Here is a 26969-nt window from a genome sequence, read left to right on the forward strand (position 1 = left end):
TATCACCATTCACAACCCTGAGATTCATTTTCTTGTGGGCATACACAATAAACCTATAGAATAATAACCAAAACAGAATCAGTGAAAGGCTGTGCCAACTTAGGCGTTCAACCAGTGTGCAAAAGAAGCCAAACTGTATAAGTATATAAATAAATAAATAAGCAATAAATATTGAGAACATGAGATGAAGAGTCCTTCAAAGTGAGTCTATTGGTTGTGGTATCATTTCAGTGATGGGGCAAGTGTTGAGTGAATTTATCCACTTTGGTTCAAGAGCCTGATGGTTGAGGGGTAGTAACTGTTCCTGAACCTGGTGGTGTGAGTCCTGAGGCTCCCATACCTTCTTCCTAACGTCAGCAGTGAGGAGAGAGCATGTCCTGGGTGGTGGGGATCCCTGATGATGGATGCTGCTTTCCTGTGACAGCGTTTCATGTTGATGTGCTCAGTGGTTGGGAGGGCTTTTCCCATGATGGACTGAGCCATATCCACTACTTTTTGTAGGATTTTCCATTCAAGGACGTTGGTGTTTCCATACCAGGTACTAAATGTGAGATTCTGTGATGTTTTCAAATTGCAATCTGTTTCCCAGGCTAGGATTTTAAAATTAAACAGAGTTAAATTTTGCAAGCAAAGTACAACATGCATTTACTGAAAAGTTGCATTGCAATACAGTGTATGGGAACTATCTCTATTCTATGCATCTAATCCTGCGCTAATCCCACCCACTTCGAACTCACCTTCCTGTCCCACTATCAACATGTTTGTCCTGTGACATATTCTGCTCACACAGTCCCACACATGCTCACCACACCACACTTTTTCTACACATAAGGCCATGAGACGTTTGGCCTATCGAGTCTGCTCCGCCATTTCATCATGGCTGATCCATTTCCCTCTCAACCTCATTCTCCTGCTTTCTCCCCATAAACTTCCACACCCTGACTAATCAAAAACCTATCAACCTCTGCCTTAAATGCATCCAGTGACCTGGCCTTCACAGCTACCTATGGCAATGAATTTCACAGATTCGCCACTCTCTGGCTAAAGAAGTTACTCCTCATCGCCATTCTGAATGGATGTCTCTCTATTCTGAGGCTTGCCCTCTGGTCCTAGACTCCCCACCAAAGGAAACATCCTCTTCACATCCACTCTTTCTAGGCCTCTCGATAGGTTTCAATGAGATTCCCCCCTCATTCTTCTAAATTCCTGTGGATACAACCCCAGAACCCTCAATCACTCTCATATGATAACTTTCAATTGCCGTATCTAGGCAGCTTTCACCATCCTGTCCTACATTCACTTCAGATATCTCTATAGTATCATACTCAACATGACAATACACTTCCACCATACCCACCTTACATTCACTGTGCCTGCACTTCAGAATCAGTTTTAATATCACCAGTACATGTTGTGAAATTTGTTGTCTTTGTGGCAGCAGTTCAATGCAATACATTATAATAGAGAAAAAATGTGAATTATAATAAGTGCATATAAATATACATATATATGTGAATATATATACAAAATAGTTACATTAAATAAGTAGTGCAAAAATAAAAACATAAAAAAGTAGTGAGGTAGTATTCATGGTTTCAATGTCCATTCAGAAATCATATGGCAGAGGGGAAGAAGCTGTTCCTGAAACGCTGAGTGTGTGTCTTCAGGCTTCTGCACCTTCTCCCTGATGGTAACAATGAGAAGAGGGCGTGACCTGAGTTATGGGGATCCTTAATTATGAACGTCATCTTTTTGAGGTGTTGCTCCTCGAAGGTGTCCTGGATACACCTTCAAGGAGCGATGCCTAATCGCTCGTCCTGTTACTTTTCCTAATGCCCTGTGTCTCTGTACAGCTATGCTGGCCAGCTATGCGGTTTGTGTGGTGACTACAACGGAATCCCCAGTGACGATTTCAGGACTCCTGAGGGTCAGATCGTGAAGCGTGTCAATGACTTTGGCAACAGCTGGAACGTGGATAAGAAGTAAGAGTCCGTTTGACTGTTCAACCTTTCCTCATGATCACAGTCTGGTGTACAGTCTTGTGCACTGCTTTACAATTCACCATTAGTGATTCAGTCCTGTTCAATTCAGAATCAGGTTTAACATCACCAGCATATGTCATGAAGTTTGTTGTCTTTGCAGCAGCAGTACAATGCAATACATAATAATAGAGAAAAAACTGTGAATTACAGTAAGTGAGTATATTAAATAGACAAATTAAGTAAGTAGTACAAAAATAGAAATAAAAAGTAGTGAGGTAGTGTTCATGGGTTCAATGTCCATTCAGAAATCTGATGACAGAGGGGGAAGAAGCTGTTCCTGAATCATTGAGTGTGTGCCTTCAGTCTCGTGTACCTCCTTCCTGATGGTGGCAATGAGAAGAGGGCAGGGTAAAGGGGGTTCGTAGTGATGGATGCTGCCTTTTTTGAAGCATCAATTCTTGAAGATGTCCTGGATACTACTGAGGCTAGTGCCCAAGATGGAGCTGACTGAATTTACAACTCTGCAGTTTACTTCCATCCTGTGTAGTAGTTCCCCCACCCCATACCATATGGTGATGCAGCCAGTCAAAATACTCTCCATGATACATCTGTAGAAATTTGTGAGTGTCTTTGGTGACATACCAAATGTCCTCAAACCCCCAACGAATTAGAACCACTGCCGTCTCTTCTTTGTAACTCCATTGATATGTTGGTCCTAGAGATCAGTATCCTCAGAGATACTGACACCAGGAACTTGAAATTGCTCACTCTTTTCATTTCTGATTCCTCTATGAGGACTGGTGTGTGTTCCCTTTCTGAAGTCCACAATCAGTTCTGTGGTCTTACTCACGTTGAGGGCAAGGTTGTTGCTCCGACACCACTCAACCAGCTGATCTATCTTGCTCCTGTATACTGTCACATCACCATCTGCAACTCTACCAACAATAGTTCTATCATCAGCAAATTTACAGATGGCATTTGGACTGTGCTTGTTGGTAAAGGACTAAATCTTCAATTTGCAAGACATTTCATCGTATCTCCAGTGTTATAACTGTAGGGATAGACTCTATATTCTGACAGTAATTATCCTATCTGAATAGGCACTGGCACCCTAACTGTAGTTACAGGAAGAATAAATACAAACACAGATCAGAATCAGGTTTAATGTCACCAGAATATGTCACAAAATTGGTTGTTATGCAGCAGTAGTACATTGCAATCACTTACTTACTGCCCATTACGCCACTGGTGTTTAGATCAGTAGTGAAGCTCCTCCATCTCTGGTGGTGTTCAGGGCTTCCTTCATCATGTCAGTAGCTTCCTCTCGGTTTTCATTACCGTCAGTCATGCAGGTTCCGGGTGAAGATTCAGGAATACCATCGCACTCAGATGTAGAATGATTCTTCATTGCTCTTTCAGTAACAATTTTGTTTTACCAGTCAGGGTTGTTAGCTCTCAGCTGTACCCCCCAAACCTGGGGGACCAATGGACCACTGTCAGTCCGGCCTCTACCCTTTGACCTGTTTGGCATGGGTGACCCTACCAAGAGTGGAAAGCATAAAGCCCTGACTCCAGCCAACATAGTTCTCCAGCTATGCAAATCTCCAAAACCGATGACAAGATTGAGGTAGTGTTCATGGGTTCACAGTCCCGGATGCTGGGGAGGCTAGTGGCCACAATGATACTGCATATTGATTGTATTGGTTACAGGATGTACAGTATTATAGGCTACAGGGGCAGTGTTAGAGTGTTCAGGCTTTGGCTTAACAGGCTTGGGCAAGAACAGGCTTTGAGTTTCCAGTAAGATTTTTTTTCTGTTAATACATAGCTAGTGCTCTGAGAATGGGTCCAGAGTTAGTGGTGTATTTCTTGTGTGAGATGTGGGAACTTTGGGAGACCTCCAGTCTCACTGATAACTACATCAGTACAAAGTGCATCGAGATGCGGCTCCTCAGAGACCGTGTAAAGGAACTGGAGATGCAGCTCCATGACCTTTGGCTTATACGGGAGAATGAGGAGGTGGTAGATAGGAGCTAGAGGGAGGTACAGCAGTCACCCTTGAGTTGTAGGAGGCAGGTACTGGGTGATTGTCAAGAGATGGAAACAGAATAGGCAGCCAGTACAGAGTACCCTCGTGGCCAATCCCCTCAATACTAAATATGTCGCTTTGGATACCATTGGGGGTGGACGGCCTGCCAGGCAGAAGCCACAGCGAGCAGATATCAGGAAGAAAGGGTGTAGAAGAGGTGAGTTGTAGTGATAGGGGATTTGTTAGGGGAACAGAAAGGAGGTTGTGTGGGCAAGAATAAGATTCACAGATGGTTTGTTGTCTCTTGGGTACCAGGATCAGGAACATCTCAGATCGAGTCCACAGCATTCTGAAGTGGAAGGGTGAGCAGTCAGATGTCATGGTTCACATCGGTACCAATGCCATGAGGAGGATGTGATGAGGTCCTGCAAAGTGAATTCAGGGGGTTAGGAGATAAGCTAAAGGACAGGAACTCCAGGATTGTGATCTCGGCATTGCTCCCTGTGCCATTTGCTAGTGAGACCAGAACTAGAAAGATCATTTAGTTTAACACGTGGCTAAGGAGTTGGTGTAGGAAGGACAGTTTCATATTTTTGGATCACTGTGCTCTCTTCCAGCGAAGATGGGATCTATACAGAAGGAACAGTTTGCACATGAACTGGAAGGGGACTAATATCCCAGCAGGAAGGTTTGCTAGTGCTGTACAGGGGGCTTGAAACTAGAGTTGCTGGGATATGGGAACCAGAGTGCCAGGGCAGATAATGGAGTGGTTATGGAGAAAAATCTTGTTAAGCCTACATACAAAGTCAGGAATCAAAAGGTTGAGCATGGTAAGTCTAATGTTCTGAGCTGCTTATATTTCAATGCAAGGAGTATTGAATGAAAGATGGATGAGCTTAGGGCATGGATCAGCATGTGTAGCCTGGAGGAGCAGGACTGGCAGCTCAATAATCCAGGGTTCCATTGTTTCAGATGTGATAGAGCAGTAAAGCAGTAAGGGTTAAAGGAGAAGGGGTGGCGTTACTAGTCAGGGAACATGTCATGGCAGTGCTCAGCTTAGACAGACTGGAGAGCTTGTCTTGTCAGGCTTATGTGTGGAACCAAGGAATAAGAAAGGTATGAACAGGTTAATGGGATTATATTATAGACCACCTAACAGGATTGAGAAGAGGAAATTTGTAGAGAGATCACATAATATTGCAAGTAAGTTTCTGATAGTAGGTGATTTTAACTTTCCACGTATTGACTGAGATTCCCATACTGTAAGATGGGAAAGAGGTTGTCAAATGTATTCAGTAAAGTTTCCTTAATCAGTGCATAGAAATCTCAAATAGAGAGAGCGCCATACTGGATCCCTTGTTAGGGATGAGACAGGGCAGGTGACAGAAGTTTGTGTAGGGGAACACTTTGCATCCAGTGATCATAATGCCATTAGTTTCAAAATAATTATGGGAAAGGATAAGTCTGGTCCACGGGCTAAGATTCTAAATTGCAGAAAGGCCACTTCTGATGGTATCAGAAAGGATCTGGCAAGTGTGGATTGGGTCATGTTGTTTTCTGGTAAAGGTGTACTTGGGAAATGAGAGGCCCTTCAGAAGTGAAATTTTCAAAGTACAGAGTTTGTACATTCCTGTCAGAATAAAAGGCAAGAACAACAGGTTTAGAGAACCTTGGGTTTTGAGAGATATTGAGGCCTGGTTAAGAAAAAGAAGGAGGTGCATAGCAGGTACAGGCAAGTCAGAACAAATGAGGTATAAATTATAAGAAATGTAAGGGAATACTTTAGAAGGAAATCAGGAGAGCTAAAAGAAGACATGGGTTGCTCTAGCAGACAAGGTGATGGAGAATACTAAGGGATTCTATGGATATATCAAGAGCAAAAGGATAGCAAGGGACAAAAATTGGTCCTCTGGAAGATCAGAGTGGTAATCTACTGTATGTATGAAGCCAAAGGAGATGGTAGAGATCTTAAATAGATTTTGTGCATATTACTCAGGAGATGGACACAGAGTCTATAGATGGGAGGAAATGCAGCAGCAAAGTCATGGACCCTCACAGATTACAGAGGAAGAGGCATTTGCTGTCTTGAGCCGTTAGTGTGGATAAATCCCCAGGGCTTGGAAGCTAGTGCAAAAATAGCAGGGGCCATAGCAGATATAGTTAAAACATCCTTAGGCATGCCTGGAGGATTAGACAATAGCTAATGTTGTTCCGCTGCTTAAGAAAGGTTCAATGGATAAACCAGGAAATTAGAGGCCAGTGAGGCTGAAATTAGTAGTGGGAAAGTTATTAGAAGGAACTCTAAGGGGCCAGATATGGAAGTACTTGGATTAACAGAAACTGGTAGTCAACGTGGCTTTGTATGTGGTAGGTCATGTCTAAGCAAGCTTATTGAGATTTTTGAACAAGTTACCGGGAAAACTGATGAAGACAAGGCAGTGGATGTTGTCTACATGGACTTTAGCAAGGCATGTGACAAGGTCCTGCATGGGAAGTTTGTCAAGAAGGTCTAATCGCTTGGTATTGAAGATGAGGCAGTTAATTGGACATTGGCTCTGTGACAGAGAATAGAGGACTGAAGGCCTGTGACTAGTGAGATCAGTGAGTCTATTGCTGTTTGTCATTTATGTCAACAATCTGGATGGTAATGTGGTTAACTGGATCAGCAAATTTGCAGGTGACACCAAGATTAGGGATGTAGTGGACAATGAGGAAGGCTATCAAAGTTGGCAGCGGGATCTGGACCAGCTGGGAAAATGGGCTGCTAAGTAGCACATGGAACTTAATGCAGACAAGTGCGAGGTGTTGCACTTCAGTACAAACAACCAGGGTAGGTCCTACTCAATCAAAGGTAGGGCATTGAGGAGTGCAGTAGAACAAAGGGATCTGGGAATACAGACACATAATTCATTGAAAGTGGACTTGCTGATAGACAGGGTTGTAAAGAAAGCTTTTGGCACATTGGCCATCATAAATCAAAGTTCTGAGTACAGGAGACAGGATGTTATGTTGAAGTTGTATAAATGTTGGTGAGGCCTGATTTGGAGTATTGAATACAGTTTTGGTCACCTACCTGAAGGAAAGATGTAAATCAGTTTGAAAGAGTACAGTGAAAATATACAAGGATGTTGCTGGGTCTAGAGGACCTAATTTATAAGGAAAGATTGAATAGGTTAGGACTTTATCACTTGGAATGTAGAAGATTGAGAGGAGATTTGATAGAAGTATGCATTATGAGGGGTATAGATAGGGTAAATTCAAGCAGCCTTTTTCCACTGAGGTTGGGTGGGACTATGACTGGAGGTCATGGGTTAAGGGTGAAAGGTGAATGAGCTGCCAGCACAAGTGGTGGATGCAGGTTCAATTTCAACGTTTAAGAGAAGTTTGGAAAGGTACATGGATGGCAGGGGTACGGAGGGCACACACAAACAAGAGATTCTGCAGATGCTGGAAATCTAGACCAACACACACACACACACACACACACACAGAGCACTGGAGGAGCTTAGCAGGTCTGGCAGCATCTATGGAGGGGAATAAACAATTGATGTTTCGGGATGAGACCCTTAGATTGAAAAGGCATAAGTACAGTAAGAATTTATATGCAAAAAATACAAAGTTCAAAGTAAATTCTATTATCAAAATCATATATGTCATCATATACAACTCTGAGATCCATTTTCTAATGGGCATACTCAACAAATTAATAGAATGTTAACTATAATAGAATCAATGAAAGACCACCCAACTAGGACATTCAACCAGTATGAAAAAGACAACAAACTGTGCAAATACAAAAAGAAAGAAATAGTAATAATAAATAAATAAGCGATAAATATCGAGAACATGAGCTGAAGTGTCCTTGAAGTTAAGTCTATTGTTATGGAACAATTCGGTGATGAGGCAATTGAAGTTATCCCCTTTGGTTTAAGAGCCTGATGGTTGAGGAGTAGTAACTCTTCCTGAACCTGGTGGTGTCAGTCCTGAGTCCCTGGTACCTTCTCCCCAGTGGCAGCAGTGGGAAAAGAGCATGACCTAGGTGGGTGGGGGTCTCCGATGGTGGATGATGCTTTTCTATGACAGCGTTTCATATAGTAATACTCCACTACACATCTTTAGACTTTTGCCAAAGTTTTCGATGTCATGTCAGATCTCCTAAGGAAGTAAAGGTGCTACAGAGCTTTCCTCATGATGGCACTTAAGTGCTAGGTCCAGGACAGGGCCCTCTGAAATTACAGGAAGCACAGAAACAGCAAAGATGAGGTAGATTCATCCTGGTGTTATATAAAGAGTTAACCTGATATGGGTGTGCATATCATAGGAGTCATTGGTACAATTATACAGATAGACAGTAAACAATGATGGTGTTTCTATTGGATGAACTGTCATTACAATACATACTTACAGTGAACTACATGAGTGCAGATCTTCCTGACAGATGGAAGCTGATGTTGGATCTGGTGATTTCCAACGACAGGTTCTTTTAGGAGTCCAAGAATAAGTTGAAAACTCCCTGCTTTACGCTAGTTTACTGAAAGTTTAAAACAACAAAACAGCCACAGAGCTCACAGCCGTAGTTTTACTACTAGGCCAAGAGCAGAAACAAAAGAACAAAGAATTAAGACTGTGAATTTTGCAGGAACAGACACTCTTATAATGAGTTAATGCAAATTACTGAGATAAGGGAGGGCCTTTTGGAAGACTCACAGGTATAGCATGTCTAACACAGCCAAGGAAAAAAAGAAAGGTGATAATCTGTTATATTGTTTTGTCACCAGCAGGTGGAGTTTAATACCACATATTGTGTGTAAAAATGGTGAAACTACAAACTCAGTCCTGCTAAAATCTCATTCATTCAATTAATACCTTATTAAAAATATAAAGAATAAACAATTCCAATACTGATTATGAAGATCCCCTTCATAGAATTAACCAGTTTATGAAGAAACAAAAATGTAATACTTACACTGTGGATGGAGAGAAGATAAATTTATCAGAAATTTTGCAGGACTGAAAATATCTCTTTTCTAGCTGCAGCAACACTGAGATTGAAGTGACCCCTGACTGCACTGAAGATGAGGAAGAAATATATAAAGGACCCACCTACTGCGCATTACTGTTGGATTCTCATGGTCCATTTGCGGCATGCCACTACAAGATTGATCCCATGGTATGTGTGTACACTGGGACAGTAGGTTGTGACGTGTACCTTTCGCTTGGTCCTATAACAAAGAACCAAAAAAAAACAGAGTGAATCAGTTCAAAGACATGTTTATTGCTAGGAAGGAGAAACACCTCCTTTCCTCATGGATGGCAGGCTGGTTTTGATTTACAGCTTACAAAATGTATTTTTATCCAAATTTTCAGGCTAGTCTTTGGTTGTTATTTGTTCTGGAGGTCAGCTCCTCCACTAGTACAGCTATAGTACTCAAGGCCAGCAGTATGTCAATCTTCCTTTAGTTACACAATGAACAATGATCAAAACATTACATGCTGCTTGACACATACACACTTAGTTTATAACAAAGCACTCTGGGATTATACAGGTTCCATCTTGTCACATTACAAGATTAAATACTTAAAAATCTCAATGTTTCGAATAAATTTCCACAGTTATATAACAATGTGTTTTATGGTGTCAGCAGAGGTTCAAGGGGTCACACACCCACCCAGAATCAAAAGAGTTTGTTTATTTATTTATTGAGATAGAGCACAGAGATACGGCCAGCAATCCCTGAGCACCTGGAGGAAACAGAGACAGTCACTGTGTAACCCCTGGGTCGCCTCAGGCATCGCTCAAACTCGTTCTAGTCTAGGGGGAGCAGCCTTCGGCCCCGCCAAATTGGGTAATCAGCTGGTGTGGATGCTGTGTGATGTCCCCGCCTCGCCCAAAAAAACAGACAGTACACCTTATGCGATTAAATGAGTACAATTTATAAAGATTACTATAACTAAGTGATTACTAACGATACAGTATATATGAATAAGAGAGAAAAAAGAAAAGGCGCCAAACTTATCAAAGTCCAAACCACTTCGTGCACAATCGTTGGAGCTCAATTACTGAAGTCTTCTGGCCACCATTCGATCCCCTCCGACTTCCTCGACCCGCCTCCTGGGACCCCCACGGTGGTCGCCCAGACGCTCCACACTCCTCTGTCTCCGTCTCCTCTCATCCCCGAAAACCTTGGGCCGGGGACCCCCCGCTCGGGGTCCGTTCTGTCGCCCAGCTTCCAGCATCCCGTCCTCTCTCTCTCACTCCATCGCGCCGACTCCCCAAAATCCCCGCCAACAATCAGTTTACAGTCCCAAACAAGCTTCCAGCACTTATCATAACAAAGACGCTAGCATTCCTACTATTAACACAGGCACCAGCATTCCTACTTTTAACAAAACAAAGACGCCATTTTGATTACATACACAGTAACAAAGAAAAAGAAGAAACCCCCCGTTACAACTGGAAGAACATAGAAATTTCTTACAGGCAGCAGTGGATCATAGGACAAAATCTCAGACCAGAAACTCAAAGACAAAGTCTAAATTTCACCTCAAGTTCGTCTCTCTTCCATTGTCTCTCAGCTCACTCTTGTGGTGACACTAAGTCACATGTTGGAAGACACTACCTCAAGCACTTAAACATAAAAGTCTCAGTTGGCACTCTGCTAATACTGAGCAGGAGCTCCCTCCAGATATTTTGGTTGGGGAGATTCTGGGTGGCACCAGTACGCTGCTATTTCATCTTCAGTGCTCCGTGTTCAATCAGACTTCTGCTGGTGTCCATGCCAAATTTACATGCTGTCCTTGTGACCACTTGGTTTTCCCCCAGGTGGTTTCCTCACACCTCCCAAAGATGTGCTGGTTGGTTAGTGAATTGGTTACTGTCAGTTGCGGTAGTGGGTGGAGATATGTATAATTATCCTACTCAGTGTTGCCTATAAATGTTTTTGTGGGTACTATACTTAATTACTTACTGCCCACTACGCTGCTGGCCTTTAGGATGGCAATGAAGTTCCTCCATCTCTCTATAGAAGAGATTCTGTTACTGTTTTTGCTGTTTTTCATTGCTGTTTTTGTAACAATTTTGTTCGACCAGTTAGGGTTATTAACTCTGAACTAAACCCTGAACCTGGAGGACTGGTAGACCACTCTTAGTCTGGCCTCTTTCCCTTTAATCTGTGTGGCATGGGTGACCCTACCAAAAGCTAAACATAAAGTCTTGACTCCAGCCAACATAGCTCTCCAGGTCATTGAGGCATGTAAGCCTCCAACCCCAAGACAAGCTTGTGGTCTTGTTGAAGGTTGTAGATGTTATATTTCTGGTTAATTGACATTCTCATAGAATGTAGATCTTGAAGTAATGGAGGGCACAATGTAAACTGAGGTTCTTTAATTTCAATGCCGGTTCATTTTCCCAGGCCGTTTTCAGAGACTGTGTGTATGACATGTGTGCGATGGATGGCAACAAGCAGCAGCTGTGTGAAGCCCTGGAGGCCTACGTCAACCAGTGTCAGCAACGCAACATCTCCATTCAACCCTGGAGGAATGAAAGCTTCTGCCGTAAGTATGGCTTAGTTTGCAACTGGGGCCCAGAGGTGTGGTTAGGTGCAAGTGTCACCCATGGGCTCTTCCCCACAGTCTTTACCGTTTGGTCACTTTATAACCCTGTTTTGATGGTGCCACCTATCATACAACTACCCACCACCACCCATGGAGATGAATTTTGACTGTCATTCAAATGCCTTTCAATGTAAAGGCATTCTACACTCAAGGTGGGACTACAACTAGAGGTTATGGTTTAAGGTTGAAAGGTGAAAAGTTCAAGGGGAACAAGAGGGGAAATTTCTTCACTCAGAGGGTGGTGAGAGTGGAATGAGGTATGTGGTGCATGCAAGCTCGACTTTAATGTTTTTAGGAGACATTTGGATTGTACATGGATGGTAGGGGTAAGGAGGGCTATAGTCCTGGGTGCAGGTCGATAGGAGAATATTAGCATGGACTAGAAAGGCCGAAGAACCTGTTTTTGTGCTGTATTTTTCTATGAATCTATGACTCTAAAATGGTCACCAATAGGGATTTTTTTTAAAAACTGATTTATTGAGCAGTGTGGTAAGAACATGGAAATGCATCCAACAGCAAATGATTTATTTGACTAGATGAAGAAAAAGGTAGACAATTTTAAGGGAGAAGGACTTAAAGTATTACATGATAGATATTGCTAAGAAGCATGGAGGAGACAGGTAGAGCATAAACACTGACGTGGATACCGAGCTGAATGCCCCTTTCCCATATAATCTAAATATTAAGGATATAAAAGATCATTACAGAATGTCTCTCTGGTGCTTCTGACTCCCTCTCCTCTCCTTTCCCCCTTTTCCCAACCATGATCCCCTCTCCCTGCCCCCTTCCCACTCTCAGTCCACAATGGAGACCCATATCAGATTCAGGTTTATTATCGCTCACAGATGTCCTGAAATTTGTGGGGGTTTTTGTGGCATCAGTACAATGCAATACATAAAATTACTACAGTACTGTGCAAAAGTCTTAGGCGCCCTAGCTATATATATGTGCCGTTGGATTTCCATTTATTTTCTGATCCTTAAGGTTCTTCCAGAAGCCAGGAATAACTGATGTTAATTCTAAGATATCAGTTTATTTTAAAGTACAAAGAAACATATAAAGAGCTGAGAAATTATACTGAGAGATGAAGGTATGTGAAGACAAAAGATAGAAAAGAATTAAGATAGCACCTCTGAAAAATTCATCATTTTCAGAGATAAGAAAAGGAAAATTCCTTGGATAGAGATAAATTAGTTAATAGGCTACACTTTTACAAACTTGTTTGTACATCACATGGGTAATGTGCTAATATTAGCCAATGAAAAATAAGAAAGGTGATAAACCGTTAGTTTAGCTGCTATACTGCTTTCTGCCAGTGAGTGAGGATGAATCGTCACAGACTGTGGAAAACACGAATTTGTTAAAATGTATTATTAAATATAAACAGCAGTTTCCAATAGCGCCTAAGACTTTTGCACAGTATTGTATGTTATTGATTGTTCACCAACTGATCAGTATGACATAAATAATTTCTGTGTGTTGAAAAATCATATAATCTAAAACACAAGTCAAGAAATAGAAGCATTAATCAGTATGTCCGGATGTGATTTTAATCATGATTTTGACTCTTTGGCCTTTCTCTGCCCCCAGCTCTTCATTGTCCAGTGAATAGTTATTATGAGACTTGTGGATCTGCCTGTCCAGCCAGCTGCCTTGACCTTCAACCTCCAACGTGCAATGCTCCGTGTCTCGAGGGCTGTCAGTGCAAGAAGGGGTTTGTGCAAAGTGGATCCCAGTGTGTCCCTGAAGATCAGTGTGGCTGCTCCTACAATGGGATTTATTATCAGGTAACCTTGATTAGCCTTGATTAACCTTGACCAGGTTAGCTTGTAAACAGTAGTGCAAGGGAAATGGTTTTCTGAAAGGAAGGATTTTTATAGTCCTTCATGCTCTTCAGATAGCCCAGCCAATCTTCAGACTTCAAATTTTGAATGTATACTATATACATCCTTGAGATTCATCTCCTTATAGGCAGCCAGAAGGAAACCAAATGGAACCCATTAAAAGAAAGACTGTCAAACATTCAATGTGCAGAAAAATAATGCAAATAATAAAAGTAAGCAAATAACATTCAGAACTGAAGTTCACAAAAGTGAGTTCACAGTCACGAAGCCAGCAGCTAGCTGATTCAGGAGCACATTAATTGCAGGTTACAGCTTCAGTTCAATGCTGAGACAAGTAAACCCTGTGGAGCAGCGAGCTGAACCGGCTCGTCCCTCACCTCTGACCCTTACACTCTGATCTTTTCAATCTGGCCTAGTTATTACTTTGTCCAAACCTCAGGTCATTCTTTGCTCTACCAGTTCGATATGTTCTCAGGCCCTCGATTCGGCCCAGTGTTTAAATCGATTAAACCTCAGGTCTTTCCTCACTCCCAGGCCCTGGTTCGGGCCCCACCACCTCAATTCTGCATTGCCTCTGCTCACCTCACCTTGGTTGTGCCATATCAAATCATCTCGAAGTCCGCTCCAGCAGTGGCCAAATATTGGCTGGTTCCCTGCTCTTGGGCCTGGGCCCTGCCATCTTGATTCCACCTGTACTTACCACGCTGCAACCATCCTGCACCTTGAGATTTCAGTTCCACCACAAAAATGCCAGGTTGTAGAGGTGGTTCAAAAGCTCAGTTCTGAAAGGGAAGTTACAGACTATTGATTGCAGTGATTGTTTACCAGAAAAGGTGTTACCAATAAAGTAGTTATTAGTTTTCTTTTTTGAGGATTGGTAGTGAATATCAGTAGTTTGGGTTGAGGTGTCTGATGTTGCAGTGTTCACCGAGCTTGGCAATTAGTTTGCAGACGTTTCATCACCATCACCAGTCAAGGTGACATCATCAGTGCACAGTTGCTGGTGTTTCTCTCTGGGAGTCCTTGCGTTATGTAGCTCCCCCACCCCTGTTCACTTGCCTTGGTCCTGATTGGCTACCCCTTCAGTTGACCTTTGAATTTTGTTGGCTCACATTTCTTTGGCTCATAGAAGTTTGTGGATGGCATCTATTTCAATATGTTTGTTTACAGAGTCAGAAGAGAACCACACTTGTAAAAATTATTGTGCCTGCTTTCTGTATGCCTGTGCCAGAATCTCCCCGGTGTCTCAGTTAAAGTAGCATCTTCCTCGGTCCTCATGTACCAATTTCAGCAACAGTGGATCACGTCTCCATACTGCCAGTTTGTGCTCCCGTAAACAAGTTCAGAGTTTACATTCTGTCTGTCTCGATTGATAGCTATTGGAACTAAAAATCAAGGCTAACAGATAGGTATCAGAATCAGGTTTAATATCACCAGCTTATGTTGTGACATTTGTTGGTACAGTATGTGGCAGCAGTACATTGCAATACATGATAATAAAAACTCAAATTACTGTAAATATATATAATAGTTAAATTAAAAAAGTAGTGTAAAATAGTGAGGTAGTGTTCACGAGTTCAATGTCCATTCAGAAATCTGATGGCGGGGGGAAGAAGTTGTTCCTGAATTGTTGAATGTGTGTCTTCAGGCTCCTGTGCCTCCTCCCTGATGGTAGCAATAAGGACAGGGCATGGCCTTGGGTGATGGGGTTCTTTCATGATGGACATCGCCTTTTTGAGGCATCGCTCCTTGAAGACATCCTGGATACTGCAGAAGCTAGTGTCCATGATGGAGCTGACCAAGTTGACAACTCTCTGGAGCTTATTTCGATCCTGTGCAGTAGCACCCCCCCCCCCCCCTCACCCCCATACCAGATGGTGATGTTGCCAGTTAGAATGCTCTCCTGTTGAAATTTGCGATTGTCTTTGGTGACAAACCAAAGCTCCACAAACTCCAAATGAAATGTAGCCACTGTGGTGCCTTCGTTGTAACTGCATCGATATCCTGGCACCAAGTTTGGTCCTCAGAGCTATTAACATCCAGGAACTTGAAATTGCTCACTCTCTCCACTTCTGATCCCTCTATTAGGACTGGTGTGTGTTCCCTCATCTTACCCTTTCTGAAGTCCACAATCAGTTCTCTGGTCTTACTGACATTGAGTGCTAGCTTGTTGCTGCAACATCGCTTATCTAGCTGGTATATCTCACTCCTATACACCCTTTCATCACCATCTGGGATTCTCCCAACAATGGTTGCATCATCAGCAAATTTATAGATGCCTATCCATTTTGAGCTCCCTGAGGAAAACAGGCCAGGTGCCACCTCAGTGAGTTGCCATGCATAACTGGTCATTGTGGGCCAGGAAGGAAGTCTTTCCAGTCTATCCATCCAGGCATTATAATACTGTTCAGAAGATACTGTTTACCTAAAACATTCTCTTCTTTCTGTCTCTGGTCCTGACAGCCTGGTGCTGATTTCTTTGGGCCTGACTGCTCACTGAAGTGCAAATGCCATGGTAACAACAGCACCACCTGTGAAGCCTGGAAGTGCGGAGAGAAGGAGTTCTGTGGGATATCTAATGGCCACTATGGCTGCCACCCAACAGGTAAGCAAGCTATTAATTCCGACATGTTGGTTCCTGTTGCTGTCGTTACTACTATGTCATTTGGTACAGGTACTAAAAATATTTGTGAATTCTGTTCTCGGTGGCCAAGCATTTTAATTCTAATTCCTATTGCCGTTCCAACATGTCGGTGCATGGCCTCCTGTGATATGATGAGGGCACCTTCAGGGTGGAGGAGCGACACCTTATATTCCATCTGGGTAGCCTCCAGCCTGATGGCATGAACATCGATTTCTCCTTCCAGTAAAAAAAATCACCCAGAGTCTCCACATGGACCACTTTACAGAATAGGTCCCCAAGGCTCAAACAGGCACACCACAGTGACTAGAACAGCACACATTTGTATGTCACCGTTAGCATCGTAACCGTATTTCACAGGAACAATCATCTTTGAAAGTTGATGCTGAACACGAGACTTGGATGTAGGTGATGTAGAAAAAAAAATATGGTCAAAGAGAGGTATTAAGGAACATCTTGCAACAGGAGTGAGGTGTACTCACTAGTCTTCCAGCTTGGCAAAGTGTGATTCCTGATCTTGTTCCTCATCAGGCACATGTCGGCCTTCCATTAGCCTGCTCCTTTCTATGGTTGAGAATGGGCTAATAGTAGGGATTACAATCCAAGCATCATTGAACTCCAGTTTTGCTTGGTGTTCCCTTGCTCTCCGAAGAGGTGGTGAGATTAACAAACTGTGTGGCCAGTCTCTCTTTAAGGAGTGGCAGGCATTTTGAGCAAACACAAGAAAATCTGCAGATGCTGGAGGGACTCAGCAGACCAGGCAGCACCCATGTAAAAGAGTAAACAGCCAATGTTTCGAGCTAAGACCCTTCATCAGGACTGGAAAGGAAAGGGGATGATGCCAGAATAAAAAGTGGGGGAGGAGAAGGAGGATAGCTAGAAAGTGATAGAACCCTGATAAATGGTCTTGGCCCAAAACATCAACTATCTACTCTTGTCCACAGATGCTGCCTGATCTGCTGAGTTCCTCCAGCACTTTGTGTGTGTGTGTTGCTCCAGGTCTAAGTATGGTGTTTTGAGCAGTTTGGCCTCGCCATCCCCAGAAAAACCATGTGTCCATTACAGCCAGAACCAGAGTGCTACTATTAACACCCCTGACCTCCACATCTCTTGTGATGGGGAGGAATGATTGGAGTGTGGCTTGAAAATTAAAGTTGAATATTAGAGAATGGTGGAGACCAGAGATCAGGCTACTAACCAGTTAATTCTGTTTTATTCCCAGGTTCTGGAATTTGTCACATTTCCGGAGACCCTCACTATATCACCTTTGATGGAAAATCCCTGTCCTTTATGGGTACCTGTACCTACACCTTGGCTAGGTCATGTGAAAATCGAACAGGTACAAAGCAGAATAGCTTTTGACTTAGAAGGAACTTTACTTGTGTTCTTCTTACTGATGTGGCGTTTGTTTCTTTTCTCAGGCCCTTGGTTTTCCATTGAAGGGAAAAATGAGGAGAGAGGTCAGAAGGGAGTCTCCTACCTAAGAAAGATTTACCTCACAACAAATGGGATAACTATCACCCTCATGAAGAGTAGGAGGACATTGGTGGGTAAACTCCATTGGACACCGATTCTTGCTTGAACACCCCCCCCCCCCCACCCACTGCAATTTCTTGTTTCTCCAACACTTTCCAGGGCCCTGAGTGTCCTGATCTAGTTTAACTTTGATAAAAATACATCATTTTGCACTTGGGATTCCATCTGCCATTCCCTTGCCCATTTTGCTAGATTCGAGATTCAAAGTACATTTATTATCAAAGAATGTATAAATTATTCAACCGAGATTTGTTGGCCTAGAGGCAGCCACAAAGCAAGAAACCCAAAAGAACCCAATTTAAAAAAAGGTAAAGATCAACATCCAATGTGTAGAGAAAGAGAAAAATACACAAATCATGCAAACAGTAGAAGCAAGCATTCTGAATCACATTGAGTCCTTAGATCCAAATCCCCAGAGTAGGCCCAAAGCCTCTGTCTCAGTTCGTCATTTTAGTGGGGCAAATTGCGTGAAGCTCGCAGACATGAAGCACGGCAGCCAGGACAGTCTCACAGCCTCAGCGCCATGGAGAGATGAGGGAACATCATGGGAAAACAAATGAAATCAGCCCGACACCCGGCCTTTCCAGTCTATCTGGACCGGCATTTAAATTGTCTAAGCAGTGAATCGTGCTACACATTAGGAACTGGGCCCCGCTGCAGCGAAACACTCTGGGGGCTAGACCTCATCGCCCAGCCCGAAGCCGCTCTTGACCTCTCCAAATGGACTCGACGCTCAGAGCCATCCAACCTCACGCCCGAGTTAGTTGGACGGGCATGGAAACTCCTCCCCTCTGAATTGCTTACTCCAATTCCATCTGTGTTGACTTTGCAATGCACCAGTACAACTCGTGCCTCGAATTCACTTCACCTTCGCTCGCCTCTTCATTGTTCACAGGGTTAATTTACCACAATTTACCTCAGAAAATGTGTAATTAATATTGTTTTAGTCAAATTTCTTGCCTTTCAAGCTACCAGTAAGCTATTGCTCACCTTCAGTAATGCCATTTTCCATTTTAAAGCAGAAAATCTACACCCGTTGTCCACACTACCACCAACATTGTTGTTAGCAATCATGCCACCCGCATTCTCATTCCAGTTCCAATCATTAATGTATATGACAGTCAACAAAACACACAGCACTGATCCGGCAGACCACCTCTGGGCACAGGCCTATAATCTGAAAACTACCCTTGTTCCTGATAACGCCAAGACAACTTCCAACCTACCCTGCAGGACCTTATTAAAGCTTTGTTAAAGTCCATGTAGACTGGGTTAGTTATCCCAAAGTTGTCCTTCTCTTGATAGTTCTTCATCTTTCTCTCAATATCATCTCTCCACCATTAGACATTTTTGAGACAGGAATTAACTTCTTCAACTGCCAGGATCCTCCCCAAACATCTGTCTCTTGTTCCTTCTTCCTTCACCTACTTCCCATTATGCTGCTGGTGTTTAGGGCAGCAATGAAGGTCCTCCATCTCTGGTGGTGTTCAGGGCTTCCTTCATCACGTCAGTAGCTTCCTCTCATTTTTCACTACTGTCAGTCACGCAGGTCCCAAGTGAAGATTCAGGAATACCGTAGCACCCATATGTAATTTGAGCTATCTCAAAACTGGAGGACCAGTGGACCACTCTTAGTCTGGCCTTTACCCTTTGACATGTTTGTCATGGGTGACCCTACCAGCAGTCAAATCATAAAGTCCTGACTCCAGCCAACATTTAGGCACACAAAAACCACGACCAGGTTGTGGTCTTCTTTCTCTCTTGGACTGAGCTTTTAACCATTTCACATCTCCTTATGCAGTTCACTGTATAAGATGGTTTCATTACAATACTGTCAAATGCCTTGAATGTTTCTGTCTAGACTAAAGGTTCCCAACCTAGGGTCTACGGACTCCTCGCTTAGTGGTATTTGTCCAAGGCATACAAAAGGTTGGGAACGCCTGGTCTAGACTCTTTATGCAGTCAGTGCAAATGCTGTGGGTCTGATGCTGGTCATACTCGTCCCTACAGGTGAACGGCAGGAGAGTGCACCTCCCATTCCAGTCTTCCCATGGCTTCACCATCTCTCTCAGTGGACAGTATGTGGTAGTGGAGACAAACTTCCGGTTGACACTTAGCTGGGATGGAAACCACTATTTGAAAATTATTGTTCCCACGTAAGTGATTCTTCTGTTGACTCTTAAATTTACTTCCACTGTTCATCCAGCAACACCTCATGATTCAGATAGTCTACATGTCCCTTATTCCTTCCTCCCTTCCTTTCTTCCTTTTTCCTACTTCCCTCCTTCTTTCACTCCCTCTTTCCCTCCTTCTCTCCTTTCCTTTCTTCTTCCCTTCTCTCCTTCCTTCCCTCCTTCCCTTCTTCTTCCTTCCCACCTTCCTTCTGTCTTTCCTTTCTCCCTTCCTTTATTTCTTCCTTTTTATTTGCACACTGGTTGTTTGTCAGTCTGTGTTGTGTGTAGTTTTTCATTGATTCTATTGTATTTCTCTGTTCTACTGTGAATACCTGCAGGAAAACAATTCTCAGAGTAGTACATGCTGACATATACGTTTTTGATAATAAATTTGCTTTGCACTTTGAAGAAGCCCCAACAGGGTTTATGAGCAGCAGATGGACGAAGGCAAGACATGGTTTAGTGTTGTACTATGAATTTTATAATTCAAAGTTCACAGTACATTTATTATCAAAGGATGTATCCTATATACAACCCTGAGATTTGTCTCCTTACAGGCAGTTACAAAAACGAAACTCTTTAAAAAAAGACCAACAAACACCCAACATGCAGGGAGAAAATAAAGAAATCATGCAGACAATAAAAGTAAGCAAATAGCATTCAGAAATCTAGGTTTTACTGAAAGCACTGCAGCTGGAGCAGGCCACAGCCTCAGTTTATTTCAGAGCCGAGTAAGTGTTGCGAGACCACAGACGGGACTGGCACAGCTTACCGTCCATCTCTTTTTGTCTCTTACAGCTCTTACTTCAACATGATGTGTGGTCTCTGTGGCAATTTTGATGGGAATCCAAACAACGATAACATCAAACCGAATGGATTAGAGGCAGGAAACGTGACTGAGCTGGGCAACAGCTGGCAGACACCAGACGATGAGGAGGAAAGGTAAGGGGAGAAGGACTGATGGCTGAATTCTGAGACCACTCCACAGATCCATTTAACTGTGCACAGCAAACTGCAGAACAACAAACATATCAGTATTACATCGTAAAGCTAGGACCCAAAACATGTCATTTTGTTGCTTCATATCACTCATTATCCTCCATTTCTGGTTCCCCTTTCACCCTTTCTCTTCTCCTCATCAGCTCATCACCTCCCTCTGGGTCCCTTCCTCCTTCCCTTTCTCCCATGGTCCATTATCCTCTCCTATCAGATTCCTCCTTCTTCAGCCCTTCATCTCTTCCACCAATCACCTCCCAGCTTTTTACTTTATTGCCCACCTGTCTTCCCCTCACCTGGTCTCACGCATCCCGTGCCAGATTATGCTCCTTCCCCTCTCCCCACACCCCCCAGCTTCGTACTCTGACTACTGTCCTCTTTCTTTCTGATCCTGATAAAGAGTCTTGGCCCAAAACAGCGACTGTTTACTTCCCTCATAGGTGCTGAAACCCTCCAGGCGCTTTGTGTAGGTTGTTTGTGCCATGGTGGAGGAGCAAGACCTTATACTCTGTCTGGGTAGCCTCCAACCTGATGGAATGAATATCGACTTCCCGTTCTGGTAAAAAAATCCACCCCTTCCTCTATTCCCCACTCTAACCGTTTACCTCTTCTCACCTGCCTATCACTTCCCCCTAGGTCCTTTCTCTTTCCCTTTCTCCCATGGTCAACTCTCCCTTCCTCTCCAGCCCTTGACCTTTCCCACCCACCTGGCTTCACCTATCACCTTCCAGCTAGCCTTCTTCCCCTAACCCCCACCTTTTTATTCTAGCATCTTGCTGCTTCCTTCTCAGTCCCGAAGAAGGGTCTCGGCTCGAAACAGCAACTGTTTACACTTTTCCATAGATGCTGCCTGACCTGCTGAGTTCCTCCAGCATTTTGTGTGTGTTGCTCTGGATTGCCAGCATCTGCTTATATATTGTACATTACCTTACATCATTGCATCTCCCCAAATAGTAACCTAGTTCTGTTTGCACCATGAGATTACACTTGTTAAAAAGTAATATTAAAAGCTTGTCTTTATAAGCTTCTTTTCCTCAGGATCCCCAGGAGACAAAGCTCTGCTCTTCCTGTACAATCTAGGGGAGAGGAAACACTTGAACATGTTCATGTGAAGAAGGAAGGTGATCATAAAATAATTGCACGAGCTGCTGTTGCAATCCAGAGTGGGTGGGTGGGTGGAGATACATCTCTACCAAAGGAGGCGTAAGGCACTCCTTCCCTCCACTAGCCTGCACAGTACTGAACAGTATCTGAAGAGATAATGGCTGGGCTCACCCCTCTTGTATCAACACTGTCCAGAAGAAGGCAATGGGCAAGCCATTTCTGTAGAAAAATTTGCCAAGAACAACTATGGTCATGGAAAAACCACGGTTGACCATGTCATACGACACAGCACATCACGAACGAACAAGCTGTTACAATCATTACAGACCTCGCTTCAAAAGAACCTACAACTCATGTCCTGAATATTATTTCTTTGTTTATTTATTTCATATTTGCACAGTTTGTCTTCTTTTGCACACTGGTTGTTTGTCAGCCTTTTAACTTTGTTAACAACATTTTAAAAATGATTCTAACAATACTTTGAACTTGAACTTTTGAAAAAAGGATAATCAAAAACTTTTTTAAAAATAAACTCATTTATTTACAGCTGCAAACCCCATGTGCCTGATGAGTTACCTTGTAATAAAGAGGTCTACGACAAGGTGATCAGTTCAGATATGTGTGGACGCATCAATGATGTGAAAGGAGCTTTCCGGTAAGATGATAATAACTCCCGTCATGCGCTTAATATCATAAAATCCCCTGATGTAAAACTGAGGATCAAATTAAACAACAAACTAAAGAAGGTGATAGATTCATAAACATTAGGTTAAATAAAGAAGTTTGAGGCATTGTATAGGAGGAAAAAGAGAGAGTTGAAAAGATTCAGGGAGGGAATTCCAGAGTTTAGGGTCTTGGCAGCTGAAGGCATGGTCAATAACAATAGAGAGATGGACACGGTGGGGGGGGGGGGGGGGGGGGGTGGAGATAAGGGATTTAGGTATGGGCTGAGACCATAAAGGATATCAACAAAAATTTTAAAATTTGAACTCAGAGTGATTGCTAACGTGAACTAATTCACAGAAACCCACTTTTATACTCTAATTCCTTGTACAAAAATGCGCAAATGGGTCCAATATTTAGGCCTGTGCGTTTTAGCCACATTGTTTGAGGGAGTGAAGAGGCTCCAGGAAGAAGTCCATTAAATAGTACGACTTGTTCTTTAGTATCTGACAGTTTGCACCCATAACACTGCCAGATTCTCATCATACTCCACCAGAGAAGTCAGCTGTGCACATATCTCTAACATTGCTGCATTTTCTGTTATTCTGCAGAGACTGTATTAAGGTTGTGGACCCCAAGCAGTATTTCAACAACTGTGTGTACGACATGTGCCAGTACCAGGGTCTTGAGAAGACACTTTGTGATCAGCTGCAGGTTTACACAGATGCTTGTCTGTCTGCTGGGGCCCCTGTGCACAACTGGAGAACCCCAGATTTCTGCCGTAAGTCAATGTGATGCAGTCATGGGTTTTGATAAAGGAGAGAGGCAAAGAATTCTGGCGTGCGCGCACGCACACACTCACTCTCTCTCTCACACACACACACACACACTCACTCTCACACACACACACACCCCCCCCCCCCCAAATATAGACAAGTACATACTCTATGGAGGCACTGTAGCCTAGTGGTTAGCACAAACACTTTACAGTAATGTTGACCCAGGTTCAATTCCTGCCGCTGCCTATAAGCAGTTTGTACATTTCCCCGTGACCATGTGGGTTTCCTGCTGGTGCTCCGGTTTCCTCCCAAGTTCAAAATTAGTACTGGTTGATAGGTTAATTGTTTATTGTAAATTATCCCGTGATTAGGTGAGGGTTAAGGTGAGGTGTGGTTTGAAGGGCTAGGAAGGCTTATTCCACACTGTACCTCAATAAGTAATATTGATGAGGTACACACATTGCCACAAATCTGGTACAGATACTCCCTTGAGAGAGAGAGAGAGAGAGACAGACAGAGAGAGAGGAGCTGTGTGTGAGTTTGTGCTTGCTAACCCTGTATCTGAGCTGGGTTAGTATGCACACAGACACACACACACCCTTCCCCCCCCCCCCTCCCCCTCTCCTGCTGGTTAATTGTCAGTCAGTGATAAGACCCTTCTTCAGGACTAAACAGGAAGGGGGAAGATGCCAGAATGAAAAGGCAGGGTGAGGGGAAGGAGGATAGCTGGAAGGTGACAGATGAATCCAGGTTGATAGGAAAGATAATGTGCTGGAAAGGAAGGAATCTGATAGGAGAGCAGAGTGAACCGTAGACAAAAGGGAATGAGGAGGGGACCCAACGGGAGGTGATAGGCAGATGAGAAGAGGTAAGAGGTGAGAGTGAGGAATAGAAGAAGATGGGAAGGGGAGGGCAAGCTTTTTTTACAAGAAAGAGATATTGATGTTCATGCCATCAGAACAGAAGCCACCCACACGGAATATAAGGTGTTGCTCCTGACTTGCAGAGTTCCTCCAACATATAGCTTGCGAGCATAAAGTTTTATTTTGAACAGAAGATGAGTCTTCAGGTCAGGAATACTAATGTTGCTGTGTAATTAAAATACACATGTTTTCTGTTTTGTAGCTTCAATGTATTAAACTAATTCAAAGGAAAACACAGGAGTTTGAAATGTGTGTCTAATTTCATGTTTACTTGAAGCAAGGCATGCACATATCACTTGGTAGCATGAAGTCGTAGGCAATTAATATATTTTACATATAATGTGTAATTAATTATGCTATCTTGTTGTGACTCTTGCACCTTATTTGTCCACCCGCACTGTCTCCATTTTGATAACACTGGACAGCAAAGGTTTTGCTTCCTGAATACTTCTGGGTGTATCTTACAGATTTTGGGCTGCTGATCATGAAAATCGCCATGAAATTTCACTATCATTCTTTAAAAATCCTGTATTTGTTATTTCAATTCATAATTCGTCCTAGTAACTGATGACAAGATTAAGGAAGGCATTTGTGTTGGTCCACAATTCAAACAGGTCATCAATGACAGGCAATTCAAAGAACTGGTGGGACTGGAAAAAAAGGCATTCAAGGATGTTGTTGAAAATTTCCTTGGCAAATACAGAGCACCAAACTAGGTTCAGCTGGTTGACAACATTCTTCAAACATACAAAACCATGAAGTGCAACATGTCACTAAAGGCACAAGAGATTCTGGAAATCTAGAGTGAGACACACAATGTGCTGGAGGAGCTCAGAAGGTCAGGCAGCATCTATGGATGGGAATAAACAGCTGATGTTTCGGGCTGAAACCCTTCATCAGGACTACAGATTCATTTTCTGCATTCCCATTTAGACTTCTTCCCTGCAAATCTCGGCTCTGTCAGTGACGAGCATGGTGAAAGGTTTCACCAGGACATTGCGATCATGGAAAAATTGGAATCCATCAATTCTGGATGATTATTGTTGGACACTTAAGCGAGAGGCCTCAGACACAGTACAAATGAAAATCATCAACAAAACATTTTTAGCTTAGTTGAACTATTGCAAAGCCTCAGCACCATTATGCAATTAAAGGCATTATATTCAATAAAAATTAATTTCTTGTTTCTCCAAACTCCTACATGACACAAGTGGTCTGAAATTATATTCGTGTTCAGCTTCAAGCGGTCTATCATAAAAAAAAAGTTCTGAGGAAACAAAACTTTCAAAAAAATTTGTTGTCCAGTGTAATTTAAACAAACAAGAATGCTTAATCAAACAATATACAGTATATACAAGATCAGTCAAATATTATTGAAATATTAAATACACAATAACATGTCTCTTTTCACTGCTGAGTTGTCACTAACACTGGTGTCTCTCGCTCTGTTTCCACAGCTCTCCACTGCCCTGAGAACAGTCATTACAGTCTGTGTACTAGTACCTGCCCACCTACTTGCAATGACCTGTTCTCTCCTATCCACTGCTCAAACCAATGTGTTGAGGGCTGTGAGTGCGATGAAGGATTCGTTCTAAGTAATAGTGAGTGTGTCCGGGCCTCTGAGTGTGGCTGCACAGATGTGACGGGCGATTATAGGCTGGTGAGTATCCCTATCTCTGGCATTAAGCTCTGACCTCAGGTAGAAGGTACAGGATAATCATACCACATTTAATTTTAAATCGGACAAAGTCAGAATCAGGTTTAATATCATGAAATTAGTTGTCTTTGTGGCAGCAGTACAATCCAGTACAAATAATAATTTTAAAAACTGTGAATTACAATAAGTGTCTGTATGTACTTTGATAGATAGAGACATACATAGGTATAGATATAAATAAGTAATTTTAAAATAGAAATAAAACATGGTGAGGTTAGTGTGCATGAGTCCAACGTCCGTTCAGAAATCGGATGGCAGAGGAGAAGAAGCTGTTCCTGAATTACTGAGTGTGCGTCTTCAGGCTCTTGTACCTCCTCCCTGATGGTAGCAGAACAAGGCATAACCTGAGTGATTGTGGTGAACTACATATACCTGTCTGGACACCCCCCCCCCCCCACCGCTGACTGCTCCTGTGGCTCCTCCCACGGACCCCGGTATAAAGGCGATTGGGGCCTGAGCCCTGGCCTCAGTCTCCAGGATGTAGTATGGTGGTCAATTGCTGCTTGTTCTTTCTTCCAGTCAATAAAAGCCAATATCTCGCCTCACGTCTCAGAGAGTTATTGATGGTGCATCAGTGATAGGGGTCCCTAATGACACATCACTCCTTGAAGATGTCCTGGATACTACAGAGGCCAGTGCCCATGATGGAGCTGACTGAGTTTACAACTCTCTGCAGCTTACTTTAATCCTGTGCAGTGACGCCCCCCCCCCCCCATACCAGATGGTGACACAGCCAGTTAGAATGGTCTCCATAGTATGTCTATAAAAATTTCAGAGTGTCCTTGGTGACATACCAAATCTACTCAAACTCCTGATGAAGTACAGCCACTGTTGTGCCTTCTTTGTAGCTGCTGGGTCCAGGACAGATCCTCAGTTAAGAGGGAGAGTTGAGCTGTTGGAGGTGTTGCTTTTAGTTGAGGAGTTAAACCCATCAGCTCTCTCATGTGGACTGAAGATCCCATGGTAC

At 43.0% G+C, this 26969-nt stretch overlaps 1 protein-coding gene across 3 annotated transcripts in view; it reads left to right on the plus strand.

The window, feature by feature from the left end:
- The window catches only part of LOC140729243 (IgGFc-binding protein-like), a 225277-nt gene that overhangs the window by 129636 nt on the left and 68672 nt on the right, over nucleotides 1-26969 (plus strand). For all 3 annotated transcript variants that reach the window (XM_073048804.1, XM_073048805.1, XM_073048806.1), the window contains 12 exons: nucleotides 1854-1982; nucleotides 9043-9181; nucleotides 11424-11565; nucleotides 13216-13412; nucleotides 15933-16074; nucleotides 17333-17449; nucleotides 17532-17656; nucleotides 19657-19802; nucleotides 20619-20762; nucleotides 22468-22575; nucleotides 23195-23364; nucleotides 25743-25945. In XM_073048804.1, coding sequence (XP_072904905.1) covers nucleotides 1854-1982; nucleotides 9043-9181; nucleotides 11424-11565; nucleotides 13216-13412; nucleotides 15933-16074; nucleotides 17333-17449; nucleotides 17532-17656; nucleotides 19657-19802; nucleotides 20619-20762; nucleotides 22468-22575; nucleotides 23195-23364; nucleotides 25743-25945 — 1762 coding nt within the window. The remainder of the gene's footprint in view (nucleotides 1-1853; nucleotides 1983-9042; nucleotides 9182-11423; nucleotides 11566-13215; nucleotides 13413-15932; nucleotides 16075-17332; nucleotides 17450-17531; nucleotides 17657-19656; nucleotides 19803-20618; nucleotides 20763-22467; nucleotides 22576-23194; nucleotides 23365-25742; nucleotides 25946-26969) is intronic.

Source organism: Hemitrygon akajei, chromosome 6, assembly GCF_048418815.1.
Source record: "Hemitrygon akajei chromosome 6, sHemAka1.3, whole genome shotgun sequence".
Lineage (NCBI taxonomy): Eukaryota > Metazoa > Chordata > Chondrichthyes > Myliobatiformes > Dasyatidae > Hemitrygon > Hemitrygon akajei.